General features: G+C 38.8%; 1 protein-coding gene across 3 annotated transcripts in view; it reads left to right on the forward strand.

Annotated features, from left to right (window-relative positions):
• USP54 (ubiquitin specific peptidase 54) overlaps positions 1 to 26,948 on the forward strand; it is a 104,499-nt gene that overhangs the window by 43,006 nt on the left and 34,545 nt on the right. For all 3 annotated transcript variants that reach the window (XM_030486119.1, XM_030486120.1, XM_030486121.1), the window contains exons 2-7: positions 6,514 to 7,373; positions 10,108 to 10,200; positions 21,115 to 21,249; positions 23,519 to 23,632; positions 23,801 to 23,883; positions 26,361 to 26,466. In XM_030486119.1, the coding sequence (XP_030341979.1) occupies positions 7,227 to 7,373; positions 10,108 to 10,200; positions 21,115 to 21,249; positions 23,519 to 23,632; positions 23,801 to 23,883; positions 26,361 to 26,466 (678 nt within the window). In that variant the 5' untranslated portion in view covers positions 6,514 to 7,226. The remainder of the gene's footprint in view (positions 1 to 6,513; positions 7,374 to 10,107; positions 10,201 to 21,114; positions 21,250 to 23,518; positions 23,633 to 23,800; positions 23,884 to 26,360; positions 26,467 to 26,948) is intronic.

Consider the following 26,948-nt stretch of genomic DNA (forward strand, 5'->3'; position numbering starts at 1 on the left):
TGTTTGGCCTTTTAATTTATTTTTACTGTAATTTGCCTTTGAATGGTTGTCATATGCTAGAGCTCTTTACTGGGTGGGTTCTAATAGCTTTTATGATTATTTGAGAGCCAACTGGATACTTTGAGTCCTACTAACTGCTTTATTAAAATTTAGACATGGCTATCCTTCTGTCTCAGTAGCTCTACGGGATAAGTGACTATTTTGAACAGAAGTCTACATGGTCATAATTTTGCATGGAAGACGGGTTTTTGTCAGCTGATGTCCTTTCAGAAAGGGCTGCAGAAATGACTGCTAAGACTTTGTAATCCTGGAGAAGCACCTGTAGGCAGCTGGGAAGAAGCAGAGAGATTCTCCTTGAGCTCAAGTAGGTAGAAATTTCCAGTCCTTCACCACCACTGAAACTTCTGCAGTCCAAAGCCATTGGCTTTCGGCTGCTTTTTTACTGTGAGAGATGCTCTTTAAATAGATTTGGCTGACTGTCAGGCTTAAAATCAAATGATTCAGATTAAGTAAGTGTTCGCAAGATTTCATTACACTGTTTTAAGAGACAGTCCACTATAGTTTTATAAAATCCACAAGCATTTTGGATGAAGAAGTTGAAGTACTGCTTGCTGTAAAGAATATGTTCATGCAATATAAAGCTATGCTTGACTCCAGCAGCTCTGCAGTCTCACTTTAGGGTGTTCCTGCAGGGCATGGTCTCTCCATGGTCTTTGTTGGCCTGAGCAGTTAACAGGAACAGAGAGTGAGTCGCTTTTTGTTTTTCATGGGTTATTTGTTGGTTTGAAAAGTTGGTGTAGGAACATATGCTTTCTTCATAAAGAGCTTGTTCAGTTTTCTCCTTCCAATCACTGTATAAGCAGTAAGCTGACTACTACTTCAGGAATGCCACTGTTGCCTCTTCAGGGAGTTGTATTCCAAAGAGGCAATTTTGCTCGTCAGTATCCTACCTACAGTTTCTTCTAGTGGTTGGTAGGCTGTACAGATACACTGGTAGTGTCTGAAATTGCAGCAGGTTTAGTCAAGGATGGATGAGTGTTATTGCAGTTTACTCACTGTTCTGTCTAATCCCTTCAGTTCTGGTTTCTGTTATCTTGAGGTTATCTCTCTGAAATGGCTTTCATTGTGTCTTCTGGGAAGTCCCATAGTGTTTGTCACAGACTTGCTGTACCCTGACTCTCTAAAGTGGATTTGGAGAAACGTTTGTTTTTAATCTTCAGTCTAAAATCATTTAATGGTCTTTACTAGGAACTTTTACTTTTGGATAATTCCTTTTTCATCAGGTAAGTGGAAACATTTCCTGGTGTCTGAAAGACTGCTTATCATGACCCTATACAAACACTTGAGTATGTCTTCAAAGATGGTTCTGGGAATTAGCCTATGGTCTCTGATATTCACAGCTTTGTCATAACTTTACAACACTTCACAGATTAGGAATTGTGCAATAGCAGAATGAAAAATAAGGAAGACCAATATGAGTCTGTCATGCACGTCAGCGGCACTGTCAGGTGCTGTTAAGTTCCTGGTTCCAGCCAGTAGGTACAAGTAGCACAAAGCCGAGTAATTAAGCTCTTCCTCTAAAAGGAAGACTGACAAATAGGTGTAAGCTTGACATCAGGCTTCCCCCCTCCCTGCTTTACTCCCAGCATATCAATCAAGACTGAGAAAATGCATGCAGAAAGCAGAAAGTTGGTGTATGTTCCCATTTGCACTCTCAGAAAGTTCTGGGAGATAGATATGAATGGAAATAATTGTACTTTCTTGTGGTTACACTGTGTCATCTAGGTACACAAAGAAATCTGTCTGGTATTTTTGGCTAGCTAAGAATCATAAATAGGAGACATCCTCAAGAGGAAGTCATTCCTCCTTTGGTTGTGCAGCAGCTTCTGTCAGGTATGCTTACCTTTGAGATCACTGCCTCATTCACACTTTTCGTCATCCAGCTGCACGGTTCTTTGGTAATGGGAACATTTTCTGTCCCTTTATTTTATTTCATCACCTTCAAGGTTGAATTTAGACCGACTTGCAAAGCTGGCTATCCTTTGGATTGTCTAAACTGTAAACAAGGCTGTTAAATTATATTTAACTGCAGAGGTATCAATATGAATGTATGCAGAAATTAGCAACTACTTTGATCGTTTCAGCTACATGGAGAAAGTATGTTCTCAAGCCTCTAGTTGTGAAAACTTTTTTCCCCTCTAGCTGAGAACATGCAATCAGTCGAGGGGATCATTCCCATGCTTCCTCACTAGAAGAGCCACCCAGCCAGGAGCCATCTGGCTGAAAGCTTTGACCAAAATCCTTTGCCTTGGACAATTCTTTCTTCTTTGTTTAAAAGCAATTTCTCATTTGTTTAGTATTTCTGAGGTGGTGTGGAATGTGAAAGAGCAGTTTGCCCTCAAGACCATCAATCTACTCCCTACTGACAGAAAAGGTGGTAGGATCTTGGAGGTGTGTGGGGGTCTCTTATCTAAACCCACACACATTCGCACATTGAAGCATTTACTTTATTCTGTGTTTTGAAAGTTTCTTCAGGGAAAAAAAAAGTAATGGGCCTCTGCTCTTATTTAACAGTGTGTGATACATACTTAATTGGTGGTTTCAGCCATACTTAGTGCTAAATGGAGGCATGTCCTTTCCTAGATGGGTTGTTTTAATTCAGCCGTGTGCCTGGAATGGTACATAAAGCAGTAGCCTAAAATGTTCGAAGAGGCAGGAGGCTGCAGTGAGAGAGTAATGTTACTATTTATTTATTTATTTATTTTTTCCCCTTAAAATGAACAGTGATAGTGGGACCTTACCAGAGAACAAAGGAGGCAACTTGGGATGTTATGTTTCTGTTGGATTGATTTAGTAAATGAATATGAGAATGAACAGGGACTTGAACTCTTCCATGGTACATGTAGAGGGCTGTGCTCTTCTGTCTCAAAGACAAGAGTGGGTTTCTTCAGGCCAGAAGTACGTGCTTGAAGCATGGACAGTTTTGCTCTGGGGTTGCATTGGTGGAGACAGATAGTAGTGGTGCCCATGCCCTTCTCTTGTCTGTTGAGCCTGACTCTGCAGCTGGGAGCCCTCCTTCCTGAAGAAAGCTGTTGATGAACAGCATGAATTCGAGGGAAGATCTAGAATGCTGGATTTAATATATTTTTTTTTTTATTATATACTCTTTATGGTTTTTTTAAATATATTATTCTTTATTATAAAATTGTGTAACATTATTACAAGTCTGTGCAGCTTTTCAGGGATATAGTTAGCCTTTTTAATCACACTGGCTAGATTAATTTAGTGCCTTATTCCAGTGAATAGTGTTCTTAGTATGATAAACGGAATTCAAGTACCTTAAAAGTATATAGGCTTTCTGCCTCAGTTCATTGTTTCTCTAAGATAATGTTTTGAGTAATGCATCAAGAGCATCATTTATGCTTTTGCATCTGGCACTCCTCCTATTTTGGTCATATTTCTGTATTAGCAACATTTCCAGCTATGAGAATCCTCTCTCTTTACTATAAAAACAGTTTTCTCAAGTCTGATAATACCTTTCTCTTTTACTTCAGACTCAGTCTTTGGGAGTAATGCCAAGATGTCACTGGGACATACAGTAGCTACAGCTTTTGAATCTGTCATCTGAGGTGGTTTTTTGTTTGTTGGTTTGGTTTTGTTTCTTTTTCTGTTTGTTTTGTGTGTGTTTTTTATTTTTGTTTTTTTTTTAATATAAGAGTTATGTGGAGCTGCAGTTGTCACAACATTGAAATGCTACAGAAGGCTGGGAAATGCCATTGGCAATTCAATTGTAGGGGTTTTCCTTGTACTATTAACAAGCTGTTGGCTTGTATGTGTTCTTAATAGGGCAGCAGTCTTTCTGGAAAACTTTAATTGGAAAGAATACATGAAAATCTTTTCTCATGTAACTGTGTAATTCTGTGAAGCTTGTGGCATATGTCATCAAAGTGTTATCATGATTTTATTTCAGAAAGTAAATTTTGTTTTTTTCTTTAGTTCTGTGGCTGGGACCACTTACAAGCCAACACAGTATCTGGGAGAAGTACCGTGTTTTGGAGAACACCTACATCTGCTGACAGGCTTGCACAGCAGTAGGCTTCCTTTTCCCTTGCAGATCGCTGCTGTTTTCTTAGCAATGGTATATTGGGTGTTTAAAGTATGGGATGGTTAGCTTTTTTCTGCTGGTTAGTCAGTGATGGTGGAAAAAACCCACGATGTTTTAATAATGGTTGGTTTTTACAGAAATTCTTTTTTCCTGCTTGCTATTTGTTACCCTTTTTATGATAGAGCAGAAGCTAAGCGGGTCCATAAATAATCCATACAAATGATGTCTTACATAGATTTCAGATTAACTAGGATTTTATTTTGTAGTTACATAACACCAATAAGTTTTTGGAGGTTGGCAAAGTGTGAAGCTGCCATGGATCTCCAGAGATCTGGTTTTGTCATAACTGGGTGGTTAGCAGCTTAAGTGTTTTCTGCTTGTTCTTAGCTCTGCAAAGGCTATATAGCCAAATGAGCAAACTGAACTTGAGTTTATGAGTGATCATAGCAAATACGTAGTAAGAAGTCAGTTCTGCTAAGACTGTGCACACGTAGTGCAGGGAGCAAGCTTGCATGGTTACTGCAAGAGTCCTGGGCAGCTTGCGATAATCTTGCTGCAGTGACAGGTGAACCACAAAGTCTCTAATCTGATTTTGGTTCCACAACAATAAAAATAAATAGAAAAAGATGTATTTGCTTTATCATAACTGAGACAGCTTAGCTGAAAAAGTACTTAAAAGTTTTATAGCTCATTTTGAGAGCAGAATTTTGCTTTGAACTTGAAGTCCACTGAATAGGTGTTGCTCACAGCTGTGCGTTTTGGGTATGTTTTGGATTGTATTGTCTATCTTTTCATAGATGCTATGAAAAGGAGATGATGGAGTGCTTGGCTCAGGGGTTTTTGTGAGGTAGCCCAGAGCCTGCTTGCCTCAGCTCATTCACATAGCGTCCTGCTCCATCCTGCTCTGTCTCTGCAGCACAGGCTTAGCCACTGGCAGCTATTGCAAGTGGCGTTAGTGTACAGAGATCCTTAAATTGTTGCTTGAAACTGAATTACCTCACATAGTATGGTTGGTTCATGGTTCATTAAGGGATTGAGCAAAGAAAGGGGACCGAGACTGAAATTGCTTTGAAATGAATCCTGTATATGTTCAGTGCTCAGGAATGTTGTGCGACGGGCATGGTAATGGTCTGCAGGCTTGCAAGCACATCTGAAAATTTTGCATGGCACACTGGCAACCAAGAAGAATATTCATCTGTATATAGATATTTGCCTGCCTTACAGCAATGCTGAGACTTCATTAATATTTGTAGAATGAGTTTAATAGAAGCACAAACAAAATATTACTAGAAGGGGATGGGTAAGGCTGTTGTAACACATTTGCAGATGTTGAGGAAGTTCCTTCTGAGTTTTGACAGGAGATGAATTTATAATTGTGTGGAAGGCAAAAAAACGTGCCTTCACAGATACCTAGGATATCTTTATAAGGAATTACGCTCTTAGTTAATCTTTGCTGATGTACATACTCTGTGTGTATCTATTTTGTAGTGACTTCATGCTGCAATTATTATTTCAGTATGTGTGAAATAACCATCTTGCTTATACGAGCCTTAATAGGTACATTCAGTTGTTATTTTGTGTATAAAAAATGGGATAATCCTAAATGTCATTGGGAATGTCCCTGGAAAATATTATGCAATTGTCTGTAAAGTAAATACAGATGGGCTACACTTGTAAGAGCTTTGAAAAATGTTTTGCCATGAATCTTCTAGTTCCTGTTTCTAGGAATTTCTTAGATCAAATTCTTTTTTGTATTTCCTGTGAGATGAGGGAAAAAGTGAACTTGTCATGGGAAGAACACTTTCTATGGAATAGTTCTGACTTCTTCAGAGCATCAATGTCTTTTGGAAGATATTGTACCTAGATTATGTAACTTTTTGTAGAGAAGCACATAGTTTCTAATTAAGAAAATTTGGGAACTGTTTTGTTCTGGATAGAGCTGTAGGCTGCTGAGTTCAGGGTAAGCCTTTGCCTTTGTCTTCTTGGCCTTCGAAGTTCAGTGCAAAATCTCGGTTCTAGGGTGGGCAGCGTGCTACTGTGTATTCACAGAATCACAAATCCTCATACTACTGTTTGAATGACTAGAAGATCTTACTAGATTGTCAAGGATACATATGAAAACTGCCATAGATACACATGAATACTGTGGTTTATTTTTATTAATCTAACTTTCTTCTTAACCCTTACAACATACTCCAGCCCTCTTTCTTTTGCATACTTTTCTTGGAGTTCTCTGTTCTTTTCCATGTTACCTTATTTTTTGGGTGGAGGAAGGTTTGTGTTTTTTGCTTTGTCTCAGAAGATTCAGTGTATTGTGGGAGGTGAGGCAACACTGGTCTTGGCAGAACACCACAAAACCAAGAGAGTAATTAAATGACGTAAGCCTTTGATTATTTTTCTCTCTCAAGCTTTCTGGCACGGCTGGGCATTCCGATTGCAAAAGGAGGATCAGGAGAAGAAACTTCTAAAGATCGCACACAGAATTAAAACAACTGTATCAGAGAATTTTTGCTGCTTAAAAGCTCTTCACTCTGAAGTCCTGGAGTTGCTTCTTTTTCCCCTGTGAGGATGATGTCTCTTTCATCACCCAATATAGATGTAACTGAAAGGGAGTTGCCAAGCTTTTATTTTGGTTTTGGTTTCTCTGCTCCCTTGCTAATTGGATTTTTCCCATCTTCTGCAGGAGGATTATAAAAGGATTAGAGAAGCTGGGGGTTTTGGGGTGTGGGAGGTAGCTGTTGTTTTTTCTCCATGATTCTGGGACCAACTTGATTTGCCATTTGTTCCCTGAAGTCACTGCCTGTTTGGAAAAGGGAGAAGCAGTATAACAGATGAACTTGCATGACCATGGATTCCTTCCGTTTGCAAACTTTGTATGTGGCTGCTTGTAAAAGAGGTTTTTGCATACATAAGCATCAAATGAAGAATAGCATCCTGGGCTGGATTTAAAAGAAGCAAACCACTTGTGTCCTGATAAAAGGATAAATTCTGCTTAAACTATAATTTAAAGAAGATTGGATGTTGTTCTAGTTTTGAATTTCAGTGAAAGAAAGGAAGGGTCTGATCCAAGTCAAATACTCTGCCAGCCTAAACCTGCATATTCTACAGCTGAAACTAGAAGATGTCTTGGAAAAGAAATTACTTTTCCGTGGGTCGGGGGAATGTACAGGGCATGTTTACTCCACGAAATACAACCTCAATAGCACCCAGTAAAGGTCTCAGCAATGAACCAGGACAGAACAGTTGCTTCCTGAATAGCGCACTACAGGTAAGAGCACAGAATAAAAAAAAAAAAAGTTTATTTCTTTATCCTCTGTCTATTGCAGTATTTTCTCAGGCTTGACTATTCAACAGATAGAGCCAGGCTTGACTGCATAGTTGTTTGTGGGTCTAGTTAGAGTAAAGTTACATGTGGAAGTGCAGACTAGTTGAGCTATAGGGCAGCCTTTTTTAATTTTCAGGTTTTCCTGCAGAAATCGACAGCATTTGCATAGTCATCACTTAGTGTATTTCAGTCTCTTGTTTGTGTAAACTTGTAATATGTCAACCAAAGCAGAAAGTATATGTAAAAGAATTACTTTAAAATAATAGAATGTTGCATAGCTTGCAGAATGTCTGCTCCTTAAAAGGAGTACACATTGAACTTTTTTATTGAACATTAGATCTAACTTTTTTATTGAACCAGTCAAGTTCAGGATAATACCTATACAAGATTCTTTTTATGTAGCTTTCTTTTAACTGCTGATTTGTAGATGCTTAGCTTAGATGACTGAGTGTTAACCTTTCGATTTAGAAGAAAAACCTTTTCCTGTGTCAAAATTCAGTGGAGTGGTATGGCTGCTATAATGGTATTGTCACCATTTAGAGGTTTTTAATCTGAGATAGTCCTGTCTGCAGGGTTTAAAACCCTTTCTCCACATCAGTTTCCATCCCTTCATATGACTTGTCTGTCTAGCACAGACTGTGTTTCTGTGGTTGCTTTTTTTTGTGTGTTTTGGTACATGGTTTTTTGTTGTTTCCTCCCCCCTTTTTCTCCCATGAGCATAATTAAGTTCTCAACTAACTTTAGGTTCAGGCTTCAAGATACCCCTAAATGCAAATAATCCAAAGAAAAACATCAGTGACGCTCAAAAGGCTTAATAAGCCATGAAATATAGGACTAGGTACAAAGAGAATTTATAGTAAGAAAAGTGAAAAGTGGAGTTTCCAATTGTGTACTTCATTGCTTCTGTTAAGTTGTAAGGTATAATCACTAGCTGCCTCCTAATACTGAGTTACTGAACTTAGGTTAGAACTAAGTAGAACCTAACAGCTGCATGCCATATATGAAGATGAAAGTGACCTGACCTTTAGTCTTCTACATAAACTGTTTTCTTCTAAAGCTTAAGAGAGACAGGATACCAAAAATATTTACTGTCAAAGCTGAATTTCAAAAAAAAGCAAGATAGTAATAATTTCATAAAATATATATACTTCTGTTTTCTTAATTTTAATTTTTTAACATTCAGCTTTAGTCTGAGAGGCTCTTGAATGCTTGTTGTTCCTTACTCTTAAATATTTCTATAAACATTCAAGATAAACTCCAAAGCCAGTTACATCAAAAAATTGGGCTTGTTCCTAAATATATTATTTTTTTGTCCTTTTGTGAAGTCTGCAGTAGTTCTTCAGGAATGTTGTGTGTAATCAGATGGTTCCAAGGCTTATGTTGCCTCCCAGGCCCTTAAGTATAGGGAAAGTTTGAGTATAAACATAGCCATGACAATTCTGAAGTTTTGGGAAACCTTGCAGATCAAATATTCAATAAATGTGTTTTTAAATATAATTTTAGGTAATGTTTGTGTGCTGTGGTTTAGTTAACAAATTGCTCCAGCTGGAAATACTTCTTGAAACCAGCACAACTTTTTTCAAAGTGCTTGATTTTTTTTTTTTCTAGCCACTTGGTCTGGACAAGTTCATTACAAATAAGAAGTTTGGTTCCTCTGTTTATGCTAACAGAGCATTTACCCAGCCAGATGCCAGCCTGGACCTTGTCACGCCGGAACATGGCAGGACGTGATTTAGGTGAAGGCTTCTTTCAGTGCAAGCTTCTGCCTCCTGAAAGGCTGGTGGCTCTGAGGCTTCCAAGAAGGTCCAGTTATTGTTAGTTGAAGCTGAAATATCCAGCACCAACCACATGTATATATAAAGAGCTGACTGTAAAAAATCTCAGAGATCAGTATTGTTGCTGTTTTGCAGATAAGAATTTAGATAATTGGCCCAGATTACACAGATTTAGTGGTAAAACTTAAGCATAAAAGTTGGCACTGTTACAGCAAACATTGCCTGTTGCTGTTGCTAGCAGAGCACAGAAGAGCCTACTTGCTTTTATATGCTGTGACCATATAACGTGGTATTACCACCACACCTATCCTGAGAGAAGAGTATAACTGCCCACACAAGTTAGGGTTAAAAATCTGCCAGTAATCATGGCATGTAAGTACACTTCCTAATGATAATATTGGGCATAACGGCTTGTTAATGTATATGCCGTTGGTGCTCCATTTTTCCAGCATTTGGGCTTTCTGCTCAGAACAAGGAGGCTGCCTAGGAGGTGGAACGACAGACAGGTTTTGGCCCCAGCAGTCGATGGGGTGTTCTTGGCAGCTCTGCCCAGCCTCATGATGTGGCTGCACAATGTGGTGCCAGCGAGGGGGAGCAGTCAGGGCAAGTGCTGTTTAAGCTGGGACTACCACATGGACAGGAACTGAGTTTTTTAATCTAAAAGCACATGGCAAGAAATTCAGAGGGATGTCCTACTGTAAATTAATGTAAATGAATGCTACAGCTGAGGAACAAAGATGAAAATGTCAACTTGCAGTTAGATAAAAGGCATCCTGTTTTAAAAGTGATGTTCACTGGAATTAGGCTACTTCTGTGATTATTTAGCATGTGCAATTTTAATCAGAGCTTTTTGCAGTATTTTATATATTCATAAAATTGGCTGTGGCCTTTTTGTATTTCAGGTTCTTTGGCATCTGGACATTTTTCGACGCAGTTTCCGGCAAATCACAACACACAAATGTATGGGAGATTCTTGTATCTTCTGTGCTCTTAAGGTAAAAGTTGGAAATAAATTCAAAACATTTAAAAAAATTAACAGAAATATTTCTAATATTTGATTAATATGTGTAATCAAACTTTCATCCAGAAATTCAGGAGAACAAAGGTAAATCTGATCAGTACTGACCCAAGACACTCACAGTACTCTTTAAATTATGTTCAGGCCAGTAAACTGTGAAAATACTCCAGGTAAAGTTTTCAGATACAAGGACTCTTATCAGGGGAGTGCAGATCATTGTCAGCTTTCATGTTGTTCAGAAGATCAGTTCAGCCAGTAAAACATCAATTTGCTTAATTTTTTCTTATTTATCATTTTGTGTATAAATATCATACTGTGTATACAGTTAGGTTGCTCTTCAGAAATTACTTTTCCTTCAGAGCTACTTTAGCTATAAGACCTTCTGTTCAAAACTGTTGATTGTGTAAGACTAAAAGGTATTTTCTACTGTAAATATTGATGTCTGTGTTAAATTGCTGGGCTCTTTGTGGTCTCTGTTTTAAAAAACATTAGTTCTATTTGTAGGTGCAGATACAATAATTGATTGCCACAGATGCTGCCTGGACAGTAAAATGTGGATGCTACCTCTGATTCTGAGTACTGTTATGTACTTGAGTAAACTCTGCAATCCTTCATCTCCATTTCTCTCTATCCGTTAATTTTTAGCACTTCTGGGTTTTTGTGCCTTCCTTTCTAAGTTTTGCTACTTCAAACCCACGGCTCCCTCTAACCTTGTGGGAGAGAAAGGATGTGATGAAAATACCAGTTTTAATCTTCCTGAGCAATAATTTTCCTTTCTGAAATAGGTACTAAGACATTTTCTTTGATCATAAATGGGTTGTAATATCCAACTAAATATATAAATGCACTGTGGGAGAATGTGTCATGAGTTCCATGTGCAGTAATGAAAAGGGCAGACAGCGTGTCTTATAAATATGGCAAAATAGAGAATGCATGGTTTAAATTAAGATCATATGAAGTTCACAGGCAGTATTTATAGTACAATAGCTGTCTTGCTACTGTTAAATTACTTTACAGATGCTCTGGGAGACACAGGCTTGAAATGAGTTATCTAGTGAGTTTCTGGACTGTTGTTGAGAGGTTTCCCCTTGCAAAAGAAGAGCAAAGAGGAGACTATTAAGGCATGGGAAAAAAAAAAAGTAACTTCCTTCTAAAGGGGAATTTGCCTCAAGACGTATCTGTTGAAATGATGAGGCGATAATATTTACAGCATTATCATCAGAAGAGGATATAGCAGTGGGTTAGGAGCAAGATAGCACATCAAAATGAGAAATAGAGCAATCCGGACAAAGAAAAGATGGAGTATTAAATATATCCCCTCCTGTATAGGGAAGTGGCAAGGCATCATCTGGTTTGAGTTCATTAAGTTCAGTGGGATAAATAATTTGAAGTTAATTCTTGGGTCATTCCCTCGAGTATTGCCAGGTGATTGTTGGCATTTTTTGGTAGCTGAGATGGGGACAGTAAGAAAAGGATTTAGGAAATTACCATGAATGTAAGCTTTTGCTCTTCGGGGATTTAACCTAATAGCATGATGTGACAAAAAAATACCAGGAAATCAAACAGATTCTGTCATTTGAATGAAAATAGACTGGACTTTCAAGCAGAGTGGAGTTTTTTAATATAACAGCTAAAAGTCTTTTTCTGAATGAGTACTGGAAAAGGGAGTTGCAGGAGATGTTATAGGGAAAAGAGAGGATGAACCTTTGTGGAGCAGATATTGAAAGATGAACTCCGGACAAACATGCATCTGGATTAGCAGTACCAGTATGAGAGGGATGACAGGATCTCTGGAATATATGTATTAAAAGCATGCATTGGGGCAAAGAATGTTTAGTTTTGTTGATAAAATCCTTGCTTTTGATGTCTTGCTGAAGTGTGCAGTATGCTATTATAAACTTGAAAGTGACAGGTAGAGTGGCAGAATTCACAAATTGTATGCCTGCAGCCATATGCTTATTTTTTTAAATTAAGCAGCCTTTGAAAAAAATTGCTGCTCTCTCTCCTTGCTTCCAGATGTCCGCATTTGGTTTGTTTCCTATCTGAAGTTCTTACCAGTGGCATGCTTAGCCAGAAGGTGTTACAACCCTTAGTTTCTAACAAAGCTGTAACATGGCACCAAATTCTCTAGTGCTGTTGCACATTTTAGAAAACTTGCATCTGGTTGTGTGCAGAATTCCTATTGGCTCCCAAAACTCGATATACAATGAAAAACTGAAGAAATGTGTAAACAAATAAAGAATTATCTGGACAATATGGAAAATTACCAGGACTTGACAAAGTAGGTAAATGAATTCCAATTGGCTTTGATCAAAACCAAAATGTTAGGTCTGTTCTTCATGGGAAATTTCGGTTTCTACCTAAGCCTATTCTAGAACCTTCAGAAAGTTTACAGACATCTATTGTAAAACTGTACAAGAGAAAAAAATACATAGAAATCTGTTTGAGAAATTATAGAACTGTTTTACTTCTGATTCCCCTATGTTCATAAAGCAACTCACAATTTTATTTTTTTCTCTGGGGGATACCATGACAAATTTCCACCTTTATTAACTTGTGTAAAATATTGATGCATATACATAAATGTTTGGAAAAATTTCTCCATTTTAAAGTTGTTATCAAGTAAAATAGTGTTATAAGGGTGAGTAATAAAGGGTGTCACTTAAGTGAAATCGGGGATGCAAACCACCCCTCACCCTTCCAGCCCTCCTCCAAAACCGCAAACACCAGAAACTTCAGTTGCATGCACACAAGACAATCTATAAGGTAGGGATACTAAATTATAGAAGTATGCTCAAGGGGTAGCCCCAAGCCGTGGAGAAGGCTACATTCATCTTCTTCAACTCCTTAAGCAGGCAGTAGATGGGGTGGAAATGCTGGTCAAGGTATTTACTTGTTCTCTGCTGCCCTCTGGATCTGTGTTCTTAAACTGCTCTTTTTTTTTTTTTTTCCCCCTCCTGTAAAAGTTGTCTGTCTGACACATACTATGTGTAAACTTGTATAAGACAAATGGGATAATGTACTTAATATGCATCCAATACTGCAAGCATCACCAAGAGCATGTTTCGTGTCGCAGTGCAGCAGGATCACCTCTTCCCTTCTGTGCTCATCTCTTCCCCTGCCCCAGCCCTCCTATCTGCTCTGGAAGCCTTTAATTGTTGTCCTGCCAGGGTAATGCCAGCTTAGCCTCCAGGTGTTTGACATCCTCTTTCTCTTGAATCTTGCCTTAGGCTTTGCTAAAATGAGGGAGAAGATATGGCTGGATCCAGTGGGAACACAAGAATTTGGAGCTCTATACCATGCGAAAATCTCCCATTAGGGTCTGGGGAGAGGTAATTAGCCTTGCATGCTGTCAGGTGGATCTGCCGGAAATACCTGTCCAGACCAAGCAAGGTAGAGGCAGGACATGTTTACTCTTCTCCAAAGCATGCTGGCATGTTCAGGTTCCAGCTTGGCCAGGGAAAGGGGCAATACAAGGGGGAGGAAGAGTCTGCTTTGCGTCTTCCCACCGCTCCAGGTTCCCTTCACAGGATACCTGATACCTCCTGTGTTGTGCAGAGGGGGTTCACACTCTTTCCTGACTTTGAATAACTTTGAACCATTGCTCTAAAGTGACATTCTCTTCCCATTGACTTTAAGGGAAGATAGTCTTCACTAAGCTAAATTTAGCCTTTAAATAACAGCAAAGAAGTTGTATTTTTTCCACACTTTCTTGGCTTGCTGTGACTGTTTCTAGGGATTCTGATGTCATGCACAGTGTTTACTGTAAGTGCTCAGTTAGCTCTATAAATACTGGTTGTAATTTTAAATTACTTCTTCTAAAATGAGGGATCACAGGACAGTGATGTCATACCTGATATCAGATCACATTTTATTTTTGTACCACATTGAAGACATCCATTGCACAAATGCTCAAAGTGATTTTAAAACTTGCTGTGCTACCTGGCTATGTCTATATGGCTACAGAATGAATCTTGAAATCATTCCAGACATACGCTCGTTAGGTATTCTGAAGGAACCTTGCACCAACAACTATGAAAAGACAAGGGAATGCTGCAGACTGTGCTGGAATCCCAAACACTGTTCCTTAAGATGTGCCATTATTTAAGTGGGTTATTTTTCAGTGCACAGGCTGTCCTTACCACTGTGTGGTTTGCCTGCCGTAACACTGGAACAGCTTTTTGATTTATTATTAATGTTGAAATCTACTGTGTTCTGTTTTGTTTTTCCTTCTTCTACAGCATGACTTTGCTTTGGTGTTTGTTTATCACAGCTAGAAGAGGGCAGGAAGGGGGAAATCCGTCCACTGTACTGAGCATGCCGCAGAGAGTTTGTTCTCCTTCCAGGGATTGTACTGGGAGCTCCATAGTGCCAGGATATAAGACAGAGTGTTTTTTGTAGTTTGCAAGAAGAATGCTCTGTTGATTGATAAATTCCAGTAGGGCTGGTCTTTTCTGTAATTTTGTCATGTGCAACAAAAGCAGGAAGAATGTGAATTTTCTGTGTAGAAACGATGTTGTTGTCTAAGGTGAAAACTGAGAACAATAGAGTGCTTTAAAGAAGTGAAATTACTGTAGTTCACGGTTCTGATTGGCCACTTGATGGAAATGGAGGGATTTGTTAGGAAAAGTTCATGATATGGTTGAGACAGGGATAGTTTGGTTGGTTGCAAAGATTTCATTCTCTTGTGCTTTTTTCCCAAATCAGGATAGCATTTCAGGGTAAAGCAATAGTAAAAATATGTAAAATAGTTACTTGTATTGTACAGTTCCCTGAGTTAATAAACTGGTAATAGAAGCTTCCAAATAATGATTGCTTTTTTTGATCTTGATCAAACAGTTATTCAGGTCACCTAGTTGATGTGGACACTGTCATTTGGATTTCTTCTGCTGCCACTCTCCTAAACAAAACTCATGGAAAGTATATTTTTATTTTATTTTAATGGTAACAAGGGGGGCCTGACTTTAATGTAATGTCCCCAATATAGACTGTAATGTTCAGAGCACAGTGCAAGTAAAAATGGGAGAGGCTATAAAAGAAAGGAATAAATGGAAATCCAGGGTGATTGTTATCAGACTTGGAGGTTTGGAAAGAGATCCAAAAACACAAAACCAAATAGAGCTAGAATTTATTGTACCCTTGAAAGCGAGTATAGCATGAGGAAATGTGAAGAAGAAATGTGAGCCAGTGAAAATACTGTGGGTGGAGGCTGATGTGGTTGGATGGGAGAAAAGTGATTTTAGCAGCCAGAATTTTTATTGAAACAGGTTGTTGTAGTGAGTAAGAGGCTGCATCAGAAGAGTGTGATGTCCTGGATGAGAGATCAGATACTGTGGACCGGAAAAAAAGTCCAATTAATGGAATGGAATAAGAAGGGCATGCTATTGAAATGGAGAGAAAGTTTTAAAACAAAACAAAAAACTACACACACAAACCCCAACCACAAACAAAAAAACAAAAAAAAAGGAGAAAAAATATCAAACTCTTAAATAAACAAAAAACAGAAACAGTTGAGTGACACAGGAATAATACTGACATGTTGAGCAGTGAGAGAAAGCTGAGGATTGGCCATGTTCGTGTTTGTAGCTTTTGCTAAAAGGCAAAACCTGTTGATGTAGGGAATACTGAAGCAGAGGAACATGTTTTGTTCTTTGAAAAACGTACCACACCTGCTGTAGTAGTATCCCCATCCAGAAGGAACTTCTGCATAATGCTGGGAGAGAAAAATTAGTTCTCAGAAAGCTGCCATGAACACAACTCAAATTTACAGTGCATGGACACTGATCTGATTCAGTAGCTATTGCTTGTTCTCTTCAGCCATCAATTTATTCTTATGCCAGCCTGCTTCTACATGCTTGATTAAAAAGTCATATGTGCATGTATATCAAGTCTGGGGTTTGTTTCGTCAGTATGGTTAGATACACATTGCAGATGTCAGTTTACGCCGAATAAATGGAAAACTTCTTTCCTAGGGAAAAAATTATTTCAGCTTCCAAATCTTTAGAATTTAAAAGAACTGTAAACTGTCAATCTCATGAATTACCAGAATTATTATCTGTATTCTCTAACCAAATGAAGAACAACTCATTTTGTGATAATGCATGTGAATTCTAGCATTCTGAAATAGAAAGCCAGGTTTTAACTGGTGTGATAAAGGTTCTTTGTCTCAAACCTTAGGTGATTTTCTTTTGAAGTTTTAGGAATTTTATGTTGATCCCTACACTTCCCAAACTGGAGGAGACTGTAGTGATAGGACAAGGAGTAATGGGTTTAAACTTAAAACATTAACAGAGGAAAGTTCAGGTTGGGTATAAGGAAGAAATTCTTTACTGCGTGGGTGGTGAGACACTGGACCAGGTTGCCCAAAGAAGTGGTAAATGGTCCATCCCTGGGAGTGTTCAAGACCAGGTTGGACAGAACCCTGGGTGACATGGTCTAGTGTGAAGTGTCCCTGCCCATGCCAGGGGGTTAGAACTAGATCTTGAGGTCCTTTCCAACCCTAACCGTTCTATGATTCTGTGGTTATTTTGGGATACCGCTGACTCTACAGGCCTTTGTTCTGATGTATGTCAGAAGCCCAGATCTGCAGTAGAAAGGACATGAGGCTTCCGGTTACAAAAGTAGGAAAAAGCCTTCTGAACTGTAATAAGCCACGTGAGGCCCTACAATAGGTTGCCTGTGATGGTTAAGGAATTTCCAGATTTGGATGCCTCTGAGAGCAGGCTGGCAAAAGGTCAGCTATGTAACTGTAGTTGATTTTTGAGTTAGTACTTGGGGAAGGACTAGGTGCAACTAGATGGACTTTGGTAATTTATTCCTCTTAAAGTTTTGGGGTTTTGTGGGATTTTTTTTGGTGGTTTTTTTGTTTGTTTGCTTGATTGTTTTTGGTTTTTTGTGGGGTTTTGTTGGTTTGGTTTTTTTAAGGGGGTGAGGGGGGTTTGGCTTGTTCCCTCTCCCCCCCCCGTTGATTTTAGTTACTGAAAACTGGTAAAACATGAGAGACTTCCCTTGTTCCTGAAGCTTTTAGCAATGTGTTTTCATATTGTTGCTGCTGTTAGGGATGCACTCCTTTGAGTTGGAATGTAGCCATTGAGGGAGATCATTAGTGTGGTAAATACACTAATGGGGTTTTCACTGTCTTCAAATTCAAGTGAAGAAGGTTTTGCAAGAGAACAAAGTTTGAATGTTTGATATATAAAGTTCTCACAAAGTTCTAGAAGCACTTCCAGGAAAGGTGTCATGCAAACTCCTGGGGCAGAATCAGCAGTGCTTTCCTGGTCTGCACCCAGTTGGCTTTCAGACCTGTATATGAAACAAATACATTAGTGATTAAGTGTATCACTCAAGGGCAAGACCTGAAATTAAGGAAAGAGATCTGACTTAGATAACTTAGTAATGAAACTGCAGGAAATGCCACACCTGTCCATCTGAGGCTGAGATACAAGAAAGACCTGTTCCGAAGGTGAGCAAAGAATCTGTCTTGAAAAATAAGGAAAAGGGGAAACACCCTCTCCTCCTCCCCCCACCCCCCAAAAAAAAACCCCCAAATCCCCAAAACCATGACCAAAACCAAACAAAAACCAGAGCCCTTTTGTTCAAACTACTTCTGACTCCATTTCAGGTGCTTTTTGGATTTCCTGCAAGCACTGTCTTCCAGCATGCTCTAAACTGCACTTTGCAATGACATGATAAGATTTCAACTTTATTAGATTAAAATGCAGAATTACTCACTGGTTTTAAGACTTTTTTTTTTTTTTTCCTCTCATAATCTAAATAAGACTATACATTGTCTGTATACAATTGTCATTACAAATTTTAGGAAGCATTCTTTTGCATAATATTAAGATCTTTTTCTTTCTGATTTTTTTTTTATATTGTAATTCTTCTCAGAATTCTTTAGCATTACTGAATTTATTTTTTGTTCTGTGGTTGTGGTAACAGATTTCACAGTCTTCTGCTCTCTAAAGAAAGTTTTTTTAGTTTTAATTGTGAAGGCTGTAATTATTTTACAATGCCAAAAAAAAAAAAAAGAAGATGGAAGATCTTATGAAAAACAGTTGCTTTTAATCATCAGGATCACTTTTTCCTTACTGGATCTCTGTATGTTAACTAGTAGGTATGTTACAGTTAAAGTAAAGTATACCAGTATACTATTTCTTTAAAGATGGAAATTTAAAATAACAGTTTTGGTTTGCTTGCTTGCTTGCTTGCTTGCTTGCTTGCTTGCTTCTCCTTTTACCTAGTTTGGAGCTTGCATTGATTCTCTCCCTGCACACCCCAAGAGGGCAGAGCCATTTCAGAGCTCTCACTGAAGCAACCTGTGTCCTGTCTGTCAGTTCCCTGCAGTGAGATTGCGGGCCAGTTGCTAGGCGAGTGTCTCGTTTTCCAGATCTATGAAGTGAGATTGATGATAACCACATTTCTAAAGCACAGTCATGAATATTTTCAAGTGCTCTTAAATTATTTAATTTGAGGGCCACGAGGATGGTGAGAGAGCTAGAGCACCTCCAGTATGAAGACAGGCTGAGAAAGTTGAGGCTGTTCAGCCTGGAAAAAGAGAAGGCTGCGTGGAGACCTCATAGCAGCCTTCCAGTATCTGAAGGGGGCCTATAGGGATGCTGGGGAGGGACTCTTCCTTAGGGACTGTAGTGGTAGGACAAGGGGTGATGGCTTCAAACTTAAGCAGGGGAAGTTTAGATTAGGTATAAGGAAGAAGTTCTTTACAGTGAGGGTGGTGAGGCACTGGAATGGGTTGCCCAAGGAAGTTGTGAATGCTCCATCCCTGGCAGTGTTCAAGGCCAGGTTGGACGGAGCCTTGGGTGACATGGTTTAGTGCGAGGTGTCCCTGCCCATGGCAGGGAGGTTGGAACTGGATGATCTTAAGGTCCTTTCCAACCCTAACTATTCTATGATTCTATAAAGTGCCAAAGCAGAATGAAATTATGTTTCACTGGCTTTGGGGTTGGTTGGTTATTTGTTTGTTTGTTTGTTTTGATTTGGGTTTTTTTTGAGGGGGAGGTGTTTGGGGTTTGAGGTCCACTCAAATGAGAAAATTTAGTAATGAAACATGGAACTTCCTGAGTTACCAGTGACAGAAATGGGGATGAAGCTTGTTAAGTACAGAGACTTTGTCATTCTTTCAATTTTTTATATATACGTATACATAAAGGAACTGAGGAGAGGCAAACAATGTAATTCATGAGGTGTGAAATGTACTGCCTCACAGCCTTCTCTTCGTTACCACTTTCCTCGTTATTATTTGGTACTCTGATAAAGGCAATATTAGAACAGCTCTGGGCTTCAGCACAGTGGGCCCTCACACATGAATGAGCACCATAAAGGCTATAAAAATAAAAACAGCAGTAAAGAGAGATGGGCATTTTACATCTATATTAGATAACATGTCAACACTATAAACTGCACCATTCCTGCGGCCAGAAATGGCAGGGGTTCAGAGGTTGGGTTGCTGGCTGTGCAATGACAGCTGTGTTCTGCACCCTTTCAACTTTCTCCAAGTAGCCAAGATTGCAGTTTGGTAAACCTTCCAGTTTGCTTTCTCTTTTCCTGCTAAGAAACAAAAAAGAATAGTTAAAGGAGAGAAAGATTCAGATGATTTATTTCCAGTTAATATAGATCCTAAGTGTGCTGGGGAGAGGCTATCTGTAATCAAGGGAGGAAGTGATACATGAATCAACATTGCTACAGATTCTCAGTATAGAGTTGGAAGAAAACGAAACAGGCAAAACAGTCTGAGGCTGGCTTTCTCCTTGTTTAACTAAGTTTAGAAGGCAGAAAAGCCAAGTGATACACAATTGACGGTATTCCTTTTTTCTCTTGCAGTAAGAATGGAGCTTTTCTGCAACCTTTAGGGAAATTGTGAGGAAGGTTTGATAGAATAGGACAAGCAGAATTTTGAGATTGACACTGATGAAGATGCTGTCTTGTCATATGAAATGAGGTAGAGCAGAGGGGTGTTGGAGACAGAATGGTCTTGTATGAAAATAAGGGCTAGAAGTTTTTACTTAAACTGGGGATTTTGCATACAGAACGATGTTCCTGTTTTGGTGGGAGAGCACAGTGAAAGTTAAATAACTGTTCAGAAGATCCTTTGGATATCTCACATGCACAAATATATGCACATAGATGCACACACAAAATGAAAGTGGTTTTTTAATCAGCTGGGAATATGTACTAAACTTTCATGCATGTAATCCACACTTTAGACCTATTGTGTCTTTATAGAGCTACTCATCCTTGCAAATGATTACGCAGATGTGAGTTAGTTACGAAAATGCAGGTTTAGGGCAGCAAGTGAACAACTGGCCATATATAGGAACTGATACTTGTGTCATGTCTTTTCCCTTCTGCATCCGACTCAAAAACCGTCTGATTCTTACCCACTTGGACTTACTAGAAGGTAAATTCCTTAAACACTGAAAGCAGCAGGTTGTGGCCGTTTAACGGCTAAGACATTTGAAAAGAGTTGCTTGAAAGAGGAAAGAAAGTGGCTTATGTAAGAAGAAGGCTACTGAGGTGGAAATGAAAAAGTGAACTGAAGAAAAAGAAATAGGAATAAAAAATGAGGAAGTGTTGGTGTCCACTGTGTTTGCTTCAGGAATCAAATTTGGAGGAAGATCCAAGGGGGATTATCAACAGTAAGCGAAATTTACCCCTAACCTCTCCACCCTCCCTTGGATATATGAAAGGAAGGAATACACAAAGGTGCATTTCATTTCAAAGGAAGAACTAATTCTCTGGTAGTCCCTGTACGATACAAAAATCTGTGTGTTGCTGGTCAAAGGGGGTTAAAGGTTTGCTGTTTTGCTTTCAGATAACTTGCGTCATGTTTTGAAAATACAGTAACTTACCTATCTTTTTGTTTTACTACTAGAGTATCTTCAACCAGTTTCAATGTAGCAGTGAGAAGGTGCTGCCTTCTGATGCCCTGCGAACTGCTCTTGCAAAGACATTTCAGGATGAGCAACGCTTCCAGCTGGGCATCATGGATGATGCTGCTGAATGTTTTGTGAGTATAACTGAAAGATGGTTTGACAGGCATAGATGTGAATCCCCACCGCACAATTTTTTTTCTTCTCTCCCCCCCCCCCCCCCCTTCCTCCCCTCCGCAAATTCCAACAGACCTTGCATGTGTGGCCTGGAAAAGTCCACAGAGAGATCCCAAAGCTTGAAGTGATCCAGTGGGGAACCACTGTTTGGCTTGAGAGTCATTGCTAACGATTTTGAAATGGAAACATGAGTGTATCCATTTTTACAGTTACTTTTGCATATCTACTGCCTGTATGCTTAAGTGTGTCTTGGATAGGAATTTTAAAAGCAAATGCACTGCAACAATATTCCAAAATTCTCGTTTTACGGGTCACCTCAAAAGGGTGAAAGGACATTTTGCCAGTTAATCTGAAACCATGTTTTCACAAACTGTAAGGGAAAGTAAAAATAAATAAAGCAGACACAACCCAACACAGTTATTCATGTTTGTAAGTTGAGGTAAGCAACAGTAAAATGGATCATGTCCAAGTATTTCTGTTGCCATATTTGTAAACCATCTGACAATTTGTTTTAGACTGGTTGTCTCACCAGTGTGGTTGGCAGATGGCTTTTAACACTAGTCTTACATCCCTAGGTTTGCCCTCTTGCTTTCTGTTTATACTCAAACTCTTTCCTGGCATCCATTATGTTAAGATTTTATTCTTACCCACATTTCCTTCTTTTGCATCTTCAGTCTCCTAAATTTATTAAACTTAATTAAGATGTATTTTTGTATTGCTGGCCTATTGGCTGCTCCCCTTTTTGGAAAGGGTGGCCCAAGTGTGTTTGTATCTTACTTGTTTATTAACAAAGATGTTATTTCTTAACCAAAGTACAAATATACTGGATTTACTACTGAAAGGTAGAACTTCTCTCAGGTAAAGCACCTACCAAAGTGGAAGCATTTCTGTATGTTCAATCTTTCATTTCTGATATCTAGCTAATTTGAAGATTGCACTGTAAGAGATCACAGAAATGAGATAAATTCATATAGCTGTTGTAGTTCTTCTCTTAAATTAAGTGGAGTGATAATGGGCTTTGATAACCCAGCATATCCTGTGTTTGTAGAATACTGATATAGCAAAGTAGTATACTAGCTTGCTTAAAATGGAAGTACATCATGCCAATAAAGCCTCAAAGTTAAATAAATTGCATCAGCCTACACAGGAGCCCCTGAGCACAGTTATGCCAAATCATTGTATGCAGTCCAGCACTTGAGTGGAGTTCTGTGTGTTGCAGAACATGGGAACTTCTGATTTAGTTTCTTCCTTGAGAAAGCTAATCTAAATAGCCTATCTCATACTGCTGTGGAAGACCCCGCAAACAGGTTTGTTAGGTTAACTGTATTGGCACAAAGACAGTTAAAGGGGCTACAAGTTCCTTTTTCAGGTTAAGCTTTAAGGTAGAGATAATTCCATAGCTTTTCACTTATTTAACCTTTTCAGCCCTAAAGGCAGAGATTTAATTTAAATGGAAGAAGAGCTTAGACTCTAAGATTCAAAGAAAATTGTACGAGGTCAGAGCTATTTTGCCTAATAATTGATCTGTTTATTGCAGGCCTATAAACCATCCAGGCAGCTCATAGTGATAGTGAAAGGTGTGCTGCTGGAAGAGGCGTCAGTAGACTTTTGTCACCCCCAGCTTAATGCTGGCAGCAGTGGGAGGAGAGGAAGTCTTGGGACAAGAACTCCTGGGAACTTGAAAACATATGGAGTTGTCTGAAATAGTGTCTAGAAAGTGTTCAGTGCTTTTGTTTCATGCAGATTTTAGTCTGCCTCTTCATTTATTAGTTCTCTCCCTTTTTGATAGAATATAGCTTATTTGCCATATTTCAAAGCCCTTGTGGAATGTAGAAATTGATTCAGGTTACTTTGGTGATGAGGAGAAGTTAGTGGCAATGCAGCGATTTTAAAATTGCGGACCTGCTCTTCCTGTTGTATTTGTCAAATCCATTGATGCTTAAGAATTGGACAGAATAAGCAGTAACAGAATCTTCAGCTATGCTAGGAAATAAAATAAATGGTTACCTGACATAGCATTGCAAATCAGAAGCAGTAGCCATTTTCTTTTATGTCAAAAATAAGCCAACTTGTGTTTTGTAAGCGACATTCAAAAATTTGTAGGAACCTTCTGTCTCTGTAAATAATGCTTACAACATTATTACATCTGACATGCTTTTGTGATTATATTTTAACTTTTGTTTACATTTGAAATGATCTAATACTTTTTTTGCGTCTCTCTTTGGCTAGGAAAACCTGTTAGTGCGAATTCACTTCCACATTGCAGATGAGACAAAGGAAGATATTTGCACTGCACCACATTGCGTTTCCCATCAGAAGTTTGCAATGACCTTGTTTGAACAGGTAAGGTAATGGTAACATGCTTTATACAAATCACAAGTTCTCGAGTTTCAAATTTTCATTCGTAAGACATGCATTGCCATGGTAAAAAAAAAAACAAAACAAGCAGAAGTGCTGCTGTGGAAATATCTGTTTAATCTTGTCAGTGTATCACGTTTTCTTTCTCTTTAGTGTGTTTGTACCAGCTGTGGTGCCACCTCTGATCCACTGCCTTTCATCCAGATGGTACATTATATTTCCACAACCTCACTCTGGTGAGTTGAAATTTTTACAAGGAAGAGAATGTGTGTGAGTGTGTGTCTTTTTTTTGTGTGTGTGTATGTTGTCGTTTTTTGTTTGTTTGTTTTTTAAACTGGTATTGCAGTTTGATGTTTTCCTTCACAAGATTAAATGTCTAGAACATGGTTTGATTAAAGTTAGTGGAGCTTTGATAACTACGATAAAGAACATGAGGATTTAGTGGAGCAGAAGGTACCAATTTAGGCATGGATTAGTGTGTCTTCTGGTTTATGATTCTGAATCTGACAACTGTAGGGGCAAGAACTCGTGTACATTTTGAAAGACCTTAATATGTGAGCAGGTGAGTTAAGAAAGATAAAAAAAAAATTACTCTGAAAGGACCTTTGTACATCTACTCCATCCTCCTGTTCAAAGCAGGGCTAACTTCAAGGCTAGATGAGGCTGCTTGGGGTTTTGTGCAGCTGAGTTTTGAAAACATTCAAGGACAGAAATTCCATGACCTCTCTGGGCTGCTTCTTCCAGTGCTTAACGACACAGTGTGAATTTTTCTTTCCTTATATCCAGTCAGAATTTCCCTTTCTGCATCTTTTACCTCTTGTCCTTTCTCTGTTCACCTCTGCAAAGAGTCTGGCTTATGTTCAGCTTGTCCTCCAGCTTTCTGCAGTGTTGCTCTGCAGCCATTCAGTGCCTAGCCAGTACTGCTGCAGATGGGTGTGCTCCATCTGAGGTGCAAGACTTTTTATTTTCCTTTAATGAATTTCATGAGATTCCTGTCAACTCATTCCTTCAACCTGTCAAGAACCTTCTGGGTGGCAGCACTCCTTTTCTGTATATTGACTGCTCCATCCGGTTTGTTGTCATCTGTAAACTTGATGTGGGTGTATTCTGATTCATCATCCAGGTTGTTAATGAAAATGTTAAATAGCATCAGCCCCAGTATTAACCCTTAAGGAACACAACTCTTAACTGACTGCTGGTTATGTTTTGGTCCTCTGAGCCTGAAGGTCCAGCTAGGCTTTTGTCCACGCTGTATTCTATCCAGGCAGTCCACACCCCCCAGTTTGGCCACAAGAATGCTGTAGGTGATCGGAAAATTTGCTAGAGACCAAATTATATTAACTGCTCTCACTTCCTCAACAGAACCCGTCATTTTATGGCAGGAGATAATCATGTAGGTCAAGCATATTTTGCCTTTGGTAAATCATTGCTGCCTGCTCTGATGCACTTTCTTGTCCTTCATATGACGGGAGGTGATTTCCAAGGGGATTTGGTCTGTCATCACCGCAGGTACTGGAGCAAGACTCACCAGCCTGTAGTTCCTCAAACCCTCTTTCTTGGATGGATATGTAGCTCCTGCTTTTTCTAGTTATTGGGGAACTCCCCTGATCACCATAACCTTTCATTAAAGGAGATAGTCTAGGGTGAGGCGTCCCTGCCCATGGCATGGGGGTTGGAACTAAATGATCTTAAGGTCCTTTCCAGCCCTAACTATTCTATGATTCTGTGGTGCACAGAGCAATAGCTCTAGCTCTAGTCTTCTTTCAGTAGATTGCTGCTCAGTTACAAGCTGCTTAAATCTGATTGAGGTAGGAATCTGATTTGCTTTTGTCTTGAAATTTTGATTGGGTGAAAACTTCTGTTGTGTGAAATATGTACTTACAAAGCCCCAAAAAATTGTCTTGAAAACTGCTAGTTGCTCTTCTCATGCCGATCTGTTAAAAGCTACCACTTCACCAGTGTATCAGGAGTATTGTAAAGCATTCCCCCTTGTGGCTGCTACCTGCCATTCCATCGTAGTTTTCCTTTAGGTCATCAACAGACACAGACAACAGGTATTCAGAATATTATTTGTTACAAAAACAGGAAAAAAATTATGTAAATGGTATTCAGTATTTTATATTAAAGATCTCAAACCTTAAGTCACACGGTATTTTAAAATCATCAATAAACAGTAATATATTTATTTACTTAAAGCATTTGAAGGTTGAACATGCCTTGAGCACTAATATTCTTGTGTACTTACTATTGTCTTTCAACATGGACAGTTGAAATCAGTTTGTACCATGCTATTTTTTTGTCTATAGCTCTATTATTAAGGATGTGCTTTACTGTGCTACTTTACTAGGGTTGTGGTTACTAAAGGGAAGCATTTTGAGGCAAATATTTCATTTTGAAACCAGGTATTTATCAATATAAATAAAAAAAGCCTAAAGTTGGCTTTTAAGATGTAAATTTTAAGCCAAACTACAAGCTGTTTCTGTTTTAAGTTTTACTTGTTTTCTTTATGCAGTATTGTCATAGAAGGTGTAGTAATTCACACTGAATAATTACGTGATTTTTCTGTACTATAGTATTAAATATTAAAAATACTGTGTATTTTAAGGTTCTTTTCATAAAATTTAAGTGAAACATACACTTATGTAATGTGGGTTTGTGCTTTTATTTAGTTATTCAACTTCTTTTTTTCCCCTGTGCTTTCTCTATACTGAAGCAATCAAGCTATTTGTATGCTGGAGAGACGAGAGAAACCCACTCCAGATATGTTTGGAGAGCTACTACAGAATGCCAGCACGATGGGAGACCTACGAAATTGTCCAGTTAGTATCCTTAGTTTTCCTTGGGAGAGGGGGAAAAGAAATGTGCAGACAGGACAGAAAAGGTTTAGTATATTGCACTGATGTGTACCTGTAATGTAAGCATTTTCAAAGTTCAGCTCATCACGATAAAGAGTTTTCTTGGTGGTTTGAATTCAGTACCTCTCAGTTAAACTACTGATGTTGAGTGCTGCTTTGACTAGATAAAGTAGTGAGAACAGGGATAGAAATCGTGTTTGTGTGGAAACCAAAAATGAATGCTTCAGAGAGTTAGAAACCATGAAAAAAGGTGGTGAGGGGGAATAAATTGGGAATGTTTATGTTGCTCTCAAGGAATGGTCCCACAATCCCTTCCTGTTCAAGTCTCTGTTTCTGCTAGAAGTACTTACCATATGTTTGCTGTTCAGCTTCACTGAGAGTCGGTGAGGCCTCCAACAGTAGCATTGCATGAAGCTGCAATCATGCTGCTTTCATCCTGTGATGAA

The sequence above is a fragment of the Strigops habroptila genome, chromosome 5, assembly GCF_004027225.2.
Source record: "Strigops habroptila isolate Jane chromosome 5, bStrHab1.2.pri, whole genome shotgun sequence".
Lineage (NCBI taxonomy): Eukaryota > Metazoa > Chordata > Aves > Psittaciformes > Psittacidae > Strigops > Strigops habroptila.